Here is a 13,509-nt window from a genome sequence, read left to right on the forward strand (position 1 = left end):
CCCTGGACCAGTATGCCACTGTTGTCGGGCCACCACCAACATTCTAGATGCAGGCTCCGTATTCCAGTACAAATTTCACTAATATGAAACTGAAATTCTTGCTTTTAAACAAAATAATGTACGATTTAAACATTAAGTTTTTAGTAGTCTGTGGAGGCAATCAAACTGTCTTGAAAGCACAGGATCTTTTGGGCTCTCCTCAGTCAAAGTCTTGTTTGGGGTTCACAGAGAATTTTCAGTGAAAGATTCTTTGTTCAAAAGTATGTGGCCACAATAAACAACCAAAACATACTATGCTGGGAGCGTGCTAAATTATTTTCCACAACAATGCTGTATGTATTGGCTTGAACAAGAAATAAGCTCATAAAAAATATTTTTTATCCGGATATGTACTTTAATCAGTGTCACACCAAGCTAACTTCCCAGTCAGCAAAGGCATCTGGCCTGTATTCCGCATGAAGCTGGCACAGCTGGCCTTGTGTCGGCACTGGCATAATGCATGTGGGCCGGCCGAACACGGCCCAGGAGTGGCAAAGGAGGCACTGGCTTGACTCTGGCAAACCAGATGAGGGCCAGTTGTGGAGTAAAGTATTTGGGCCAGAAATCAATTTACAACTCTGGCCCGTATATGGCCAGCCAGTATTGAGCTACCCTTAAATACAGTTTAAGTACAGTTTAAATACACACACACACACACACACACACACACACACACACATGGTGAAGGTACAAGTACAAGTTTTGAATTTTCGTGTTTTTTGTTTTTTTTCCTCGTACGTACAGTACTTTAGTATACAACAGTCAAGTATTGCTACACTCCGATACAGTATGCGGTGATGCTAAACGTTAGCTGCCAACCGCCAATTAAGAAGAAGAAGAAGAAGAAGAAGAAGAAGAAGAAGAAGAACAAGAACAAGAACAAGAACAAGAACAAGAACAAGAACAAGAACAAGAACAAGAACAAGAACAAGAACAAGAACAAGAAGCAAGAATAACAGCGCTCGCAACCTCGTGTGGTGGGATGCCTCCGAGTAGCGCGAGTGGGGAACGTCGGGGATCTTGGGCCCCTGACGCGGTTAAATGCCCACCAGTTGGCGGGAAAGGAAAGGAAGGTGAGGCGCCCAGTGCTCGCCCCGCAGGAACGGAGGGGAGTTGGAGTAGTCGCCCCACAACCCTCCTGAAACAATCATGATTTGCCCAGGAGGAGGAGGAGGACAGCGCTCGCAGTTAACGACGACGCTCTTTGCCCACAGTTGCCCATGCACGCTCCGGTGAGATATCCAGAAAAGACGTGGTAAGTAAATTTATTTCATGCTTAGCTCAACATTTGTCCTTTGTGACAGTACACTGACAATTCTGTCTAGAGTTGAGCCTGAATTTTGAAGGGCGCGAATAATGACGATTAGCATTAACCCCTGCTCCAAGCACAGATATGACTTCTTTATGGTGGCATAGGGAAATATTAAAAATATATTGTGCTACAATTTACATGTATTTTTTTTGTAAAATTGTTACCTGCTGTATCTAAATCGAGACTACAGCGCGTGAAGTTTGAAAATAAACCGCTCAGTTACGTCACAGGCAGGCCGGGCGTAACTGAGGACACATGCACAGTTTCCGTGTGCATGTGTGTTTCGTGAAAATGTAGGTGATTGAACAGTCAGAGGTGCTGCCAAAAAAGAACCCTTTCTGCACTGAAATACAATGAATTTAATTTTGACTCCGTTTGCTGTGATACAAACTGGATACTTCATACTTGACAAAGTTAATTTAAAGCTAATCACCTCAATTCAAAAACAAAATCTGACGTTGAAATGAAAAGTTTTGTATTTGTAAGATTGAATATGAAAATAAACAGAATTAAATTTTCAGTGAGGATCAAATACAGTTTCAAAGAAAAAAAGTCTATCCTTTCAAATTCAGATTGTACAATTCAGATTCAAACGTTCAATATGATTCAGAGTAAAATATACAAATCCATCCATTATCCGAGCCACTTAACTTCAATTCATGTCATTCAAATTCAGTATAAACTAATGAAAAGTTATTTACGTTTTGTTTTTGGTGGCAAATATTCCGCCCCAGTATCACACCTAGTTTAGTTTTGGTTGTAAAGTGTCCTTGAGTGTCTTGAAAGGCGCTTATAAATGAAATGTATGATTATTATTATCATAAGAAAATTCAAGGGTTATTTTGACCGACCATTCATTGGTTATGACATGTAAAAATGTTTGTTTTCCTAACACACTGTTCGTCCTTGTTTTCTTGTTCTTACAGGCCCTGTGAGACCTATCAGCTTCATATCTTGGGCCTCAGACCAGGAAATTCATGTCACCATCAAAAGATGGCTACATCTGGCTCCTGATCGGGATGGTGACAGGAAGGAGAGCGTGAGAAGAAAAGAGGGCATGGAGAGTGCAACAATTTGATGGATAGAAAAATGCCATTCAAGAGTAAACTGCATTACAATTTGGACTTTGTGTTCACTGTTAAATAAAGAAAAGTGCATTTTTTCCAGTGTATGTGGAGTTATATGTGAGGTTCACAAATTATGACAATAAACATATTTTTATAACAGTCCTTTTTTAGACTTTTTTTTTAAATGTGGGTCAAATAGGGCTTGTGAAAGATGTGGCTTAGTTAAGGTTGAATTAAGGCTGATATCAGGAACCTGTTCTGGCCCAGCATAGGGCTGGAGTAGGGCCAGATATGTTTTTACAATGTGGCTCAGATCTGGGCCGAATGCGGCCCACATCATGGATGCCAGACGTGGGCCACTGCAGCACCGTCATTCATTGAGGTATGTGGGCCGAATGTACCGGTACGTGCCGTGTCTGCCCCAGAGCTGGGACGGACCAATTTTGCTGACTGGGATTAGCAGCACTATTTGATTGCCTGGGCACAAGGAGCAAGAAAAACAAACAATACATAAAACAAAAAGCGCTTGTGAAGGCAAGGTACAAGAGAACACCGGGAATACACAAACAAAATATCTCCAATCACGTGAAACCAAATATCAAGATCGATAAAAAAACATTGAAAACAAGAGCGACTATGAAACGGACCGAACAGTCACACGTTTTCTGCTTTCCATCTTGCCGAGTGGCAGCTCGCCACGTGCCGGAAGGTCAGCGAGTATCGAAAGTGACAGGAAGCAGGTGCACCTGCATATCGAGATGATTATGCACATATTTACATATTTATATTAGCTGTAAATTTGTCTGATTAAAATCAAGACAAATATGACGTTCACGCGAACCACAGTGCGCTTATCCGCCGATACATGACTTCCGTCGTGCGTGTGATGTCACTGTTTCAGAAAGGTCCCCCCCCTTCAGCAACAAGTCGGCGTTCACGTACACTGCGAGTGCAGAAATGAGTCGGGCGCTTGTATGTGTGCTGATGACTGCTTGGAGCCTGGGTAAGGTCGAGATGTGAAGTCACTGCCGCTTTCCACTGATGTCCGATTGCTTTTGTTGCCTTTTAGTGACAGGAATCGTTCACGCGAACCATAGTGCGCTGCTACGCCTCACAGCAATACGCAACCTCCGTTGTGCATGTGTGATGTCACTACTTTAGAAAGGCCCTGCCCCTCTGCAACTAAGTCAGCGTTTACGCACACTGCGAGTGCAGACATGAGTCGGGCGCTTGTATGTGTGCTGACGGCTGCTTGGAGTCTGGGTAAGGTCGAGATATGAAGTCACTGCCGCTTTCCACTGACGTCTGATTGCTTTTGTTGCCTTTTTGTGGCAGGAATCAGCGGCCAGACGGTGCACCAGCCGGAACCTGAAGTCCCCGCCGTCGAGGGTGAAGCAGTGACGCTAGGCTGCAGCTCTGACAGTTCGATATCCACCGAGTACATCTTCTGGTACAAACAAGAAGTGAACTCATTGCCGGACTTCATCCTGAGCACATCTCAGTTCGGTCAGGGCAAGAAGGGAGAAAAATACGCTGACAGGTATCACTGTCGCATGGATGCCAGCACTTGGCAAGCTCCTCTGCATATCGAACACGTGAAGCCCAGCGATTCGGGAGTCTTCTACTGCGCCCTGCGGCCCACACTGACACATTTACTGGCGTGCCTGCACAAAAACACCTGCACCCGCCTCATCTCATGAGTAGCATTGGGAGCGTGGCCTCACCGGAGTAGACTGGTCTCACAGTAGCAAGAGCTGCAACTCAGCGTGAGAAGAGGCTGTGCTCGGGGATGCTTTTGTATTGTCTCGTTTTTTTACTTCACTCTGCTCTGTAGTGGGTCTGATACTCTGTCTGTTCTTTAGGTTATCCCATCTGATATGACGTGTAGTTTTATTCTGGTATTATCCAATTTCTTCTCTTCACAAGTTATGTTGACAGTGCAGCTCAGACGTCAACTAGGAGGCCAACGACAGCTGACGCTCCTCACCAGTGTAATGGCAGCTTACTTGCCAAACGTGGCAGATGAAGCTGCAATAAAATGACAAAAGTAGCGAAACGACATCAAACTCCATCTACATATTGGACATGTTGGTCAACCTGTCTTAATCACGTCCACTTTTGACTGAAAGTCCAGTTTTGAGAAGTTTTTAAGCTTCGATATATAATCCTTTTCTTCCATTTTGGCTGTCCGACGTAGCAAATTTAAAAAAGGATCGCACTTGACTCGCCTGGCGCCTCTGCACAGAAGAAGAGCGCAACGTACCTGTTTGCTCACGTACGCCCTCTTAATTGCGGCAAAGAACGATCTGCCGCAACCTATGCCTTTTCACTGCGGTTTTATTTCCCATCAGCAAATCTGAATATGTCACCAAAAAAACATTAAACTTTAATGGTTTAAAAACATTAGCCAGACTTAGGAAAAGCATATCAAATAAATGTATCTGCAAATGTTATATTGCTGATGTGCAGAGGTACGGCAAGCAGGACGTGCCAGTTGCATGTATCAACCCAATTTGTGATGATTGCGCAATGCAATGCGCGTTCAGAGGTGCGGCACTGCCTCACCTGCCTCCCCTGACCGCACGTCCCTGGACAGTTACAACAAGTCACAAGACATAACATGTAATAAGCGGGTGGATGGATGGGAAGGAAGGGCGGGGTGGGGTGGAACGCGACGCGGGCCGTCCGACCAGCTGCTCAATCCATTCGAGCGCTCCGCAGAGCAGTTCACGTCGCGGGGAAAAAAACAGGACCAATAAAGGCGGTGATACAAGGGTGTGTATGCGTGTATTGATTGTCTGATTGTGTGTGCGTGTCAGGCCGCAGCTACCTCGTCATGGTCTTCTCATGAAGACCGTCCTGGCTCATCAGTCTATGGCCGAGAAAGAGGGGGGTTTGGGGGATGGTAGGGCACTAACTTCCATGCGTACTTTCTTCCAGGGGAAAGGTCCAGATAGCAGATGTTTTGGGAACAGCTGCCAACAATTCTAGACAGCCTTGAGTCCGTGGCCGGTGTCTCTTCAATGGCGTCGATCAGCCAAATCCGCAATTTATTTTCTGAGCCGGATCCAAATTTCTCCAAGTTGTTCTCCATCTTGCAATGACGCTCCAAAACTGCATCCATTTTGCGGTTGAGCTCAGTCACCGCTTGAGTCTGAGTGTTGGACATGCGCGTCGTGCCATCCAAAAAGACCAGCAGCTTCTTCACTTCCAATAAAGCCGCTCCCGTCGGTTGAATTTTACAATCAATCAGGAAACTGCTAACAGCAAACAGCAGCATACCTGCTATCAGAAGGCCGAGAATGTAGATGTCTTCCACATCCTCAACGGACAGTATCGACAGGCACACCAATCTGCACTTCCTCCAGGGATCTAGGGTGTACCCGGTAGCAAACGTCCCCGAGGGGCAAGTGGGCTCCCCACTGCCTGCTCTTCTCGTCGAGAAAATTTTGTCGATGACATCGAGAGACCAGCCAACCAATTCCATGGTTTGTTTTTAGGATGAAAATACGGCAGGAGGCTAGGAAAGTCAGACAAGGACAGCACATAGACTGAGTGGTGAGCAAGGGAGGGTGAGGGGAGGACAGGAGCAGAGCAAAAAAAGCGTCCGCCTTCGTCGAAAGCCAAGCAGAAAAGTACATTATAATTCTGTATTTTACTTTTGCTGCTTCTATTTTAATACTAAAAAAAGGTTAAAAACATCAGATTCCGATCAATGAAAAAAAATCTCTTCCGGTCAACAAATTATTCGATTGGCTCATTGTGGTCACATACAACAGCGGCGTACTCAGTCTGTGACAGTGGCCTGAGGGATTCATGTGGAGAGGATGATGCATTTGGATTGTACATGTGCAATATGTAGATGGAGTTTGATGTCGTTTCGCTACTTTTGTCATTTTATTGCAGCTTCATCTGCCACGTTTGCCAAGTAGGCTGCCATTACACTGATGAGCAGTGTCAGCTGTCGTTGGCCTTATTGACGTCTGAGCTGCACTGTCAACATAACCTGAGAAGAGAAATGAAGAGAAGAAATTGGATTATACCAGAAGAATACTACATGTAGTACGTCGAACTGTCGTAGCTGCAGCTGAGCGTCACTGCTGCGCCCTCCACGGCCTGGACGTCCCGTTCCGGCTGGTGCAACTTCTGGTCGCTGATTCCTGTCACAAAAAGGCAACAAAAGCGATCAGACGTCAGTGGAAAGCGGCATATCCCGACCTTACCCAGGCTCCAAGCAGCCGTCAGCACACATACAAGCGCCCGACTCATGTCTGCACTCGCAGTGTGCGTGAACCCTGACTTGTTTCTGAGGGGGCGGGGCCTTTCTGAAGCAGTGACATCACACACACGCACAACAAAAGTCATGTATCGGCGGAGCGGCGCACTGTGGTTCGCGTGAACGTCAACTCTGTCTTGTCTTGATCTTAATCAGACTAATTTACAGTTAATAATAACATAAATATGTCCATAATCATCTTGATATTCGGGTGCACTTGCTCAATGTCACTTCTGATACTCGCCGACATTCCTGGACTTGGCGAGAAGGAAAGCAAGAAACTGTAACCGTTCGGTGACTTTCATAGTCGCTCTAATTTTCAATATTATTTTTTATCAATCTTAATATTTGTTTGAACATTATTGGACTTGTGATATTGTGTTTGTGTATTCTAATCTTGTACCTTGCCTTTGCAATCGCTTTTTGTTTTATGTATTATTTTTTTCTTCTGGCTCCTTGTGGCCAGGCAAGCAAATAGCTCTAATAAATTGGTTTTACTGTGATTAAAGTACAGGTCCGGATAAAAAATATTTTTTCTGAGCTTATTTCTTGTTCAAGCCAATCCATATTGTTGTGGAAAAAATGTTAGCACGCACCAGCAAAATATGTTTTCTTTAGGGTTTTTTTGTGGTCACCTACTTTTGAACCATCATCCCTCCTGGCTGCTTTTTGGGGTCCACCACCACCTCACAACGTGACAGAATCTCTCACTGAAGAATCTCTGTGAACCCCAAACAAGACAACATTTTATTGAGGAGAGCCCAAAAAATCATTTGGTTTCGAGACAGTTTAATTGCCTCGCCTGACCGCTATAAACTCTATTTTCAAATCATTATAATATTTTGTTTAAAGCAAGATGTCATGATCCTGTTTTGGGTCTGGCCAGCAGGTGGCATTAGCGGACTTCAGCACACAACTGCTGCCAATCTATAATTTGTGAACACTGTATTTAAGGTCTCTTCTGCATTGCACCTGTGTCGGAGAATTGTTTTTGGTATTGCTATTCTCGCTGCTCATGGACTATTGTGCTATTGACCTTGTCGTGTTTCGCGTTTTGCAATTTCGGTACACCTGCTTTTTGTAAGTACGATATTGGTTTTGTGATTTGCCTTTACGCCCGCGTGTATTTTGATACATTGTTTTAGTTTGTATTGGCGGTCTTTAATTTTCTCCCTTGCCTTTGTGCAAGCGCCTTTTATTCGTTTATGTTCTCTCTGGTCCTGGTTTTGACCAGCGCTTTATGTTACGTCTTTGTCGGTGCGATTATAAGCATTTAACCTATTTTTGTTACGGAGACCTTGTTTACGTCTACGTTTTTGGGATCCAGACTTAACTCGGCTTGTCCGAGACGTGACACAAGATTTTCAGCTACAGTTTTATGAAATTTGTACTGGACGACAGAGCCCACATAATGAATGTCGGTGGTGGCCCGACAACAGTGCAGTTCTGGCCAGGGCCATAAGGCTATTGGGCCACCGTTAATGTCGGATCCTGTATCATTTCCCTGAACTTTGTACCATTACTTGGGACCACCTGGTAACATTAAAATAGATGTGCGTGGCTTTTGAGCAGAACTTTGAACAGAGGCAACATGATGTCAGCACAGTGAAGCCAGCGGCTGTGGGCGTGGCCAATTTGGTTGCAGCTTTGTGTCACAGTGGGTGTTGTTGCAAGAAGGCTGCTGCAGGCTTCATGATTGTCTTCGGGGGTGGGACAAGCATGACAGTGGAAATCAGAATGATCTTAATATATACGGTAGCTTGTATTTTCCACCTCTTGTATTGACATCATTGTTCGTGAATACTGTACTTGTTTTTCTTTCTCCACTCTGTTTTTTGGGGAAAGGTTCACCTGCTTGCTTCTGCCACAAATCTTCCTTTTTGTTGCCTCAAGTGCTATGGCAACATGACGAAAATGGCAACATGACGAAAAATTTACCCAGCTTTTTTGATGCTCATAACATGCTTCAAGACATCACAGACACTTGGAAAAGGGTGTCCAGTCGACATGGATCACATGAAAGTCTCGTGGACGAGGAACTTGAGGGATGCCGCTGTGAAGAGGCGGACCGCTGATGTGAAACTCGTTTGAGTGTCGCAACTGGTAAATTTTCCCATACATGCAGCTGGAACAAGCAGATAATGGGTACACTGACAATGCATTTTATGTATGTGTGGAAACATGAGGGTAACTGAAAAAATGGGATTTTACTTGTATCGCACTTTTGAAAGCACTTAAAGCACTTTAACAATCCTCATCAGTATCAGGACCAAGTTGGAGATTTGGTATTTTGCTAAAGGACCACTGGGCATGGTCACTCGGGCTCAGGATTGGACCCACGACCTTCAGGCTGGAAAATGACCACAATACCACCTCAGCCCCATAAGGATTCCAAATGTGCTCTTGTCAAAGTTTCACTGAAGGTTTTTGTCATGGGATCAACTGATGTGTGTCAGGAGGTTGGAGATTACTTTTTGGAACCGGAACCCGACTGACTGTGGAGACTCGTAAGTTTGGCTTTGAGTATCGCAACCCAAATTGTGTCACTACATCATAAAAATGAGATAAAACAAGATAAAATGCATTTTTTGTGTCCAGTTTTTTAAAACTGCGAAGCTTATTGAGTTTGCAGCTTCATAACAGAAATCAGGAGGTTCTTATTTAGGAAGTAACTAATGTATGACAGGATGGACCAGGTTACTTTTTGGAGGTGGAACCAGATTGACAGTGGAAACCTGTAAGTGGGATTTTTGTTTTTTTTTTTGGAAAATAATTACTTAGTTTTGTTTTAATTAAAATCTGAAACAGAAACTTGGCGAGTTCATATGATTGTTTTGTTTGCGCCTCACATTGTCTGAATTTGTAGTCGTTTGGATGTGGAACCAGATTGAGTGTTGAGACTGGTAAATGGAAAAATGGCAAAGTGTATTTGGCAGCTCAATTAAATGACATTTGGGGATTTGGTTGTGACATGTTGACATGCTTTGTGTGAAACGTTCACAAACTCTATCACGAACTTAATATGAAAGCTATTGTTGCATTTTCAACATGTCAGGAACCAGCAACTTTCTTCAAACCTACAAGTAAACACCATAACCCAAACTGCATCACTGGAAAATAAATCTAAAAGGTTTTATTTCTATTTTCATTCATGCTAAATTAAAAATAGAAACCAAACACTGAAAAAAAAATGTTGGTCCCCATGGATGCTCGAATAGGGTTGCATGGTGTTCTCCAATTGCCCACGTCAAATGCCCCGCCGAATATATCATCCACAAGGGGAGAGCTTGCAGCTAAATTAATGTACTTGGCGTGCACCTTGGGTGTATGAATCTCATACACCCCAGCGAGACAATTTCTGCTTCAACAAAGTCCTTTGCCTGCCTGGATTTTAAAAGGAGTGAGGGGAGCCACTTGGATTTGATCATTTATTTTCCACATTATGGTCATGAAAACTTATGGCACTACTTCCTCTTTCATGTGTGCATGTGGTTGGCGTTTTAGGGGAGGACTTCGATCCATCCTTCTACAAACTTGAGGCCAGCAACCTGACGGCATGTCTCGCCACCGGCTTCAGCCAACGCAATGCCATGGAGAAGGTGGGAAAAGGTCACATGTTCGAGGAGTCTCGCCCTGTGCGAATATCGGACGACTCGTTATACAACCAGGTGGCAGTGCTCACAACCGCACATAACGACACGTGCGAGGAAGGTGAGGAGGGTCAGGCGAGGCCTCCAGTCATCTTAATGAAGTCACCGCCTCACGACTGCTTCTTGTTTTGCTGCCACAGGTGACAGTGGACAAGGGCAGTGCCAGGACGCGTTGCTGCCAGGTTAGTTTTGAACATGTGAGAGGCGCAGCTTGTTGGGCTAAGCTAAATGTGCATGTCGCCGGCAGACGAGAAGGTGAACCTCCTGTCCCTCGCCGTCCTCGCCCTCCGCCTCGTCTTCGCTAAGACGCTCGCCATCAACTGTGTCATGACACTGGGCCTGTGGTTCGGGGCAACGGAGTAGCCAGCACGGCGCCACCATCTTCCTCTTGCTGCTGTGCTTGTGTGAGAACATGGCACTTTTTACATGTCAGTGAGCTTTTTTGTAGTCGTTTGGATGTGGAACCAGATTGAGTGTTGAGACTGGTTGGATCATTTAATAAAGAAAAAATCATCATTTAATAAAGAAAAATTCAATAAAAACATTTTTAAAAGGCTGTTGCTTCCTTATTTTTTGGATGATTCAAAAGAGTCCCCCAAGATTCTATATGCAAAGAAACTAATAAGTCATGAATAAAATACAACGAAGACATCAAATCAGCATGATTACAAATTGTTCAAATCGTAGAAAGCCATTTTGAAAAAAAAATCAACAATATACTGTCAAAGAATTCAGTTGCCTCGATTCAACTTTTGCCATGACCTGGATGAATGAGTCATCCCACACATTTAAAAAAAAAATCCCACATCATTTAGCAAGCCTATCGGTATTTATTTTGTGAGCATGAGTTAAAAAAGACTTGAGCTATTTCAGTGTGAGCGTTGGTGTGCGTGATATTGTTTGTGTCACTGCTGCTCTTTCCACAGGAAGCGGTCGCCATGGCACCTGCGCCACAGATGACAGCGGTGATGGTTTCTGTCTCAAAAGCTGACTGAGACAGGATGTTTGATGTGTGGAGGAAATGAAGGTCAGGTAGAACGAGGAGCATTGCTTTCTGTAACTTTTCAACAGGTCTGATTTCAGAGCGATAATTGGATGGTGGTCGTTGTTGGGACTTTATTTCGTTTTAACAGTGAGGTCATCAAAGCTGTGTTCATATTCATGTGCAGAGTGGGGATGCGCAGTAGCAGTCAGCAGCGCTGGCCCTTGTTGGTCTCCTGAGCGATATTTATGTGGACGTTTCGCATGCCTGACCTTTGTCGTGGATGTCAGGAATGTAATGGTGCAACTTGACTCCTCTTGCGCCAGTGATGAGGAGAAAGCCAGATCACATTTTCAATGTTGTGCATGCCAGTATATGAAAACAAAATCACTGCTGTTCTCAGAGTCACATCACACATTGACATCCTTGTGCTTGCATAACATCACAACAAAACATAAGATCAGTGAGTATGAGATGAAGTTGAAATGACCCATGAGACAAGAACGTCCCATGCACAGCAGCAGCAGCAGCAGCGTTTTGTCGCAGTGGCTCATCTCCTCCCGTGAGGCCTCACCCCCCACCCCGTCCATGTGGCCTATGACATGAGGAAGCTGCAGGTGTTTTTGTGCAGACGTGCCAGAGGATCTGTCGGCAGGAGTTTTATGGTGCAGCATTGGCGGTTCACATGAATGCTGATTTGTGGTTGAGTGGGCACGGCCTTCACTTCCTGTTGCAATGACATCAACATGCACATTCGAAGGTGTCCTCCCGAGTCACAGCACCGTACTGTGTCGTGTCGCCTGAAATTCGTCTTGGCCTCATCTGCTTCTCCTTCTTCTTGCGAATAGATATTGGCTGACAAGCCGTTGAGGAGGCTTCTTCTTGTACACACGAAGCCCCATGACAATGTGTCGAACAACAGTGCCCTTCAAAAACCATGATGACCAGAAACAATTTGAAATGTGGACTACCACAGCCTACTAGGGTGGGAAAATAAGGATTTCAATTTTATTTAAATGTTGCAGTTCAACATCCAAACTTCAGAATTGGGGTTTGGATACTCGATAAACCGTTCCTCTGTAAGAGGCGAGTGTGATGAGTTCAGGAGCAGGAAATGTTCTGTAATGAGAATGTGGTGTGTATGCCACTGTGGGTGTCACAGCACAATAGTAAACTGCAGAGTGCTGAAGCAACACATCCTCGATGAGCAGGTGCGCTCGCTGCCTGTCACTTGTCATGCTGACCGACATTCTGGTGCTGCCGTTTAATGGTTTGCCATTTCCTGAGTGGGAAAGCAAGTGTGGCGCTTGTCCAGGAAGTTGTTTGTACCAGAACATATAATGACTACTCATTGACTTTTTGGCATAAACGTATGACAGTGTCACCCGACTGCCTTTTGATGCCAGCATTTCAGTCGTGACTGCCACCAGCTCCCTGCTGGTGCCTGAAGAATAAGACAAAAGCTGTTTCAGCATTCGGTGACATGTTGAGTGACTCTTTGCCTCACCATGCAGCACTCACCAGCCACGGTGATGATGAGCAGAAACCACGCTGACAGCAACATACTGAAGAAATTTCTGTCAACTCTGCTTCTCCTTCTGAACTCAAGCTCTGAACTCACAATCTCATCGTGTAACTGAAGCTCCTCCCTGATCACGTGACGCCACGGCCCAAGCTGTCTTTTACTTTTACTTACACTGGTACCTCTACTTACGAACGTCTATTCGGACGAAGTTTTCAAGTTACGAAATGCCTGAACAGAAAAATATTGCCTCTTGTTGCGAAAGAAACAAAGATACAAAAAGGTAAAAATCAGAATGGGCAGCTAATCGCAGCTCAGAGTTTCCTGAAAGCAACATACTTACAGCTGCTCTGCCATTGGCTATTACCAAGCATCTTCCTGGCATTCCATTGGCTAAGAAGGACCTCTACCTTGTGTCTGTGTATGTGGACATGGATATGTGTCGATGCAGCGTCCTCTTCATTCGCCCATGAGGTGTTCTGATAGTTTTACGTAAATCTTAATCAGATTCTTGATTGGGCGACAATGTGAACTTTGCAGACAAATGTTCAACCACCGAAATAAAGAACCCAAAACTTTCGTTGTTTTTTTTTCTCTCGCAATATATAATCATTGCTTTGCAAATCCAACAGGCTTACATGTGCGCGAAATCAGTAATGCC

The 13,509-nt window shown here is 44.5% G+C and overlaps 1 protein-coding gene across 1 annotated transcript; it reads left to right on the forward strand.

The window, feature by feature from the left end:
- Positions 1-3,545: 3,545 nt before the first annotated feature.
- LOC127594070 (T cell receptor alpha chain MC.7.G5-like) lies at positions 3,546-10,783 on the forward strand. Its single transcript, XM_052055976.1, has 7 exons — positions 3,546-3,681; positions 3,754-4,117; positions 5,238-5,323; positions 9,145-9,201; positions 10,199-10,405; positions 10,485-10,526; positions 10,592-10,783. Exons 1-7 carry the CDS (start codon positions 3,558-3,560, stop codon positions 10,705-10,707), a joined length of 996 nt encoding a protein of 331 aa, XP_051911936.1. The 5' UTR covers positions 3,546-3,557; the 3' UTR covers positions 10,708-10,783.
- Positions 10,784-13,509: the final 2,726 nt, after the last annotated feature.

The sequence above is a fragment of the Hippocampus zosterae genome, chromosome 21, assembly GCF_025434085.1.
Source record: "Hippocampus zosterae strain Florida chromosome 21, ASM2543408v3, whole genome shotgun sequence".
In the NCBI taxonomy this organism is placed as follows: domain Eukaryota; kingdom Metazoa; phylum Chordata; class Actinopteri; order Syngnathiformes; family Syngnathidae; genus Hippocampus; species Hippocampus zosterae.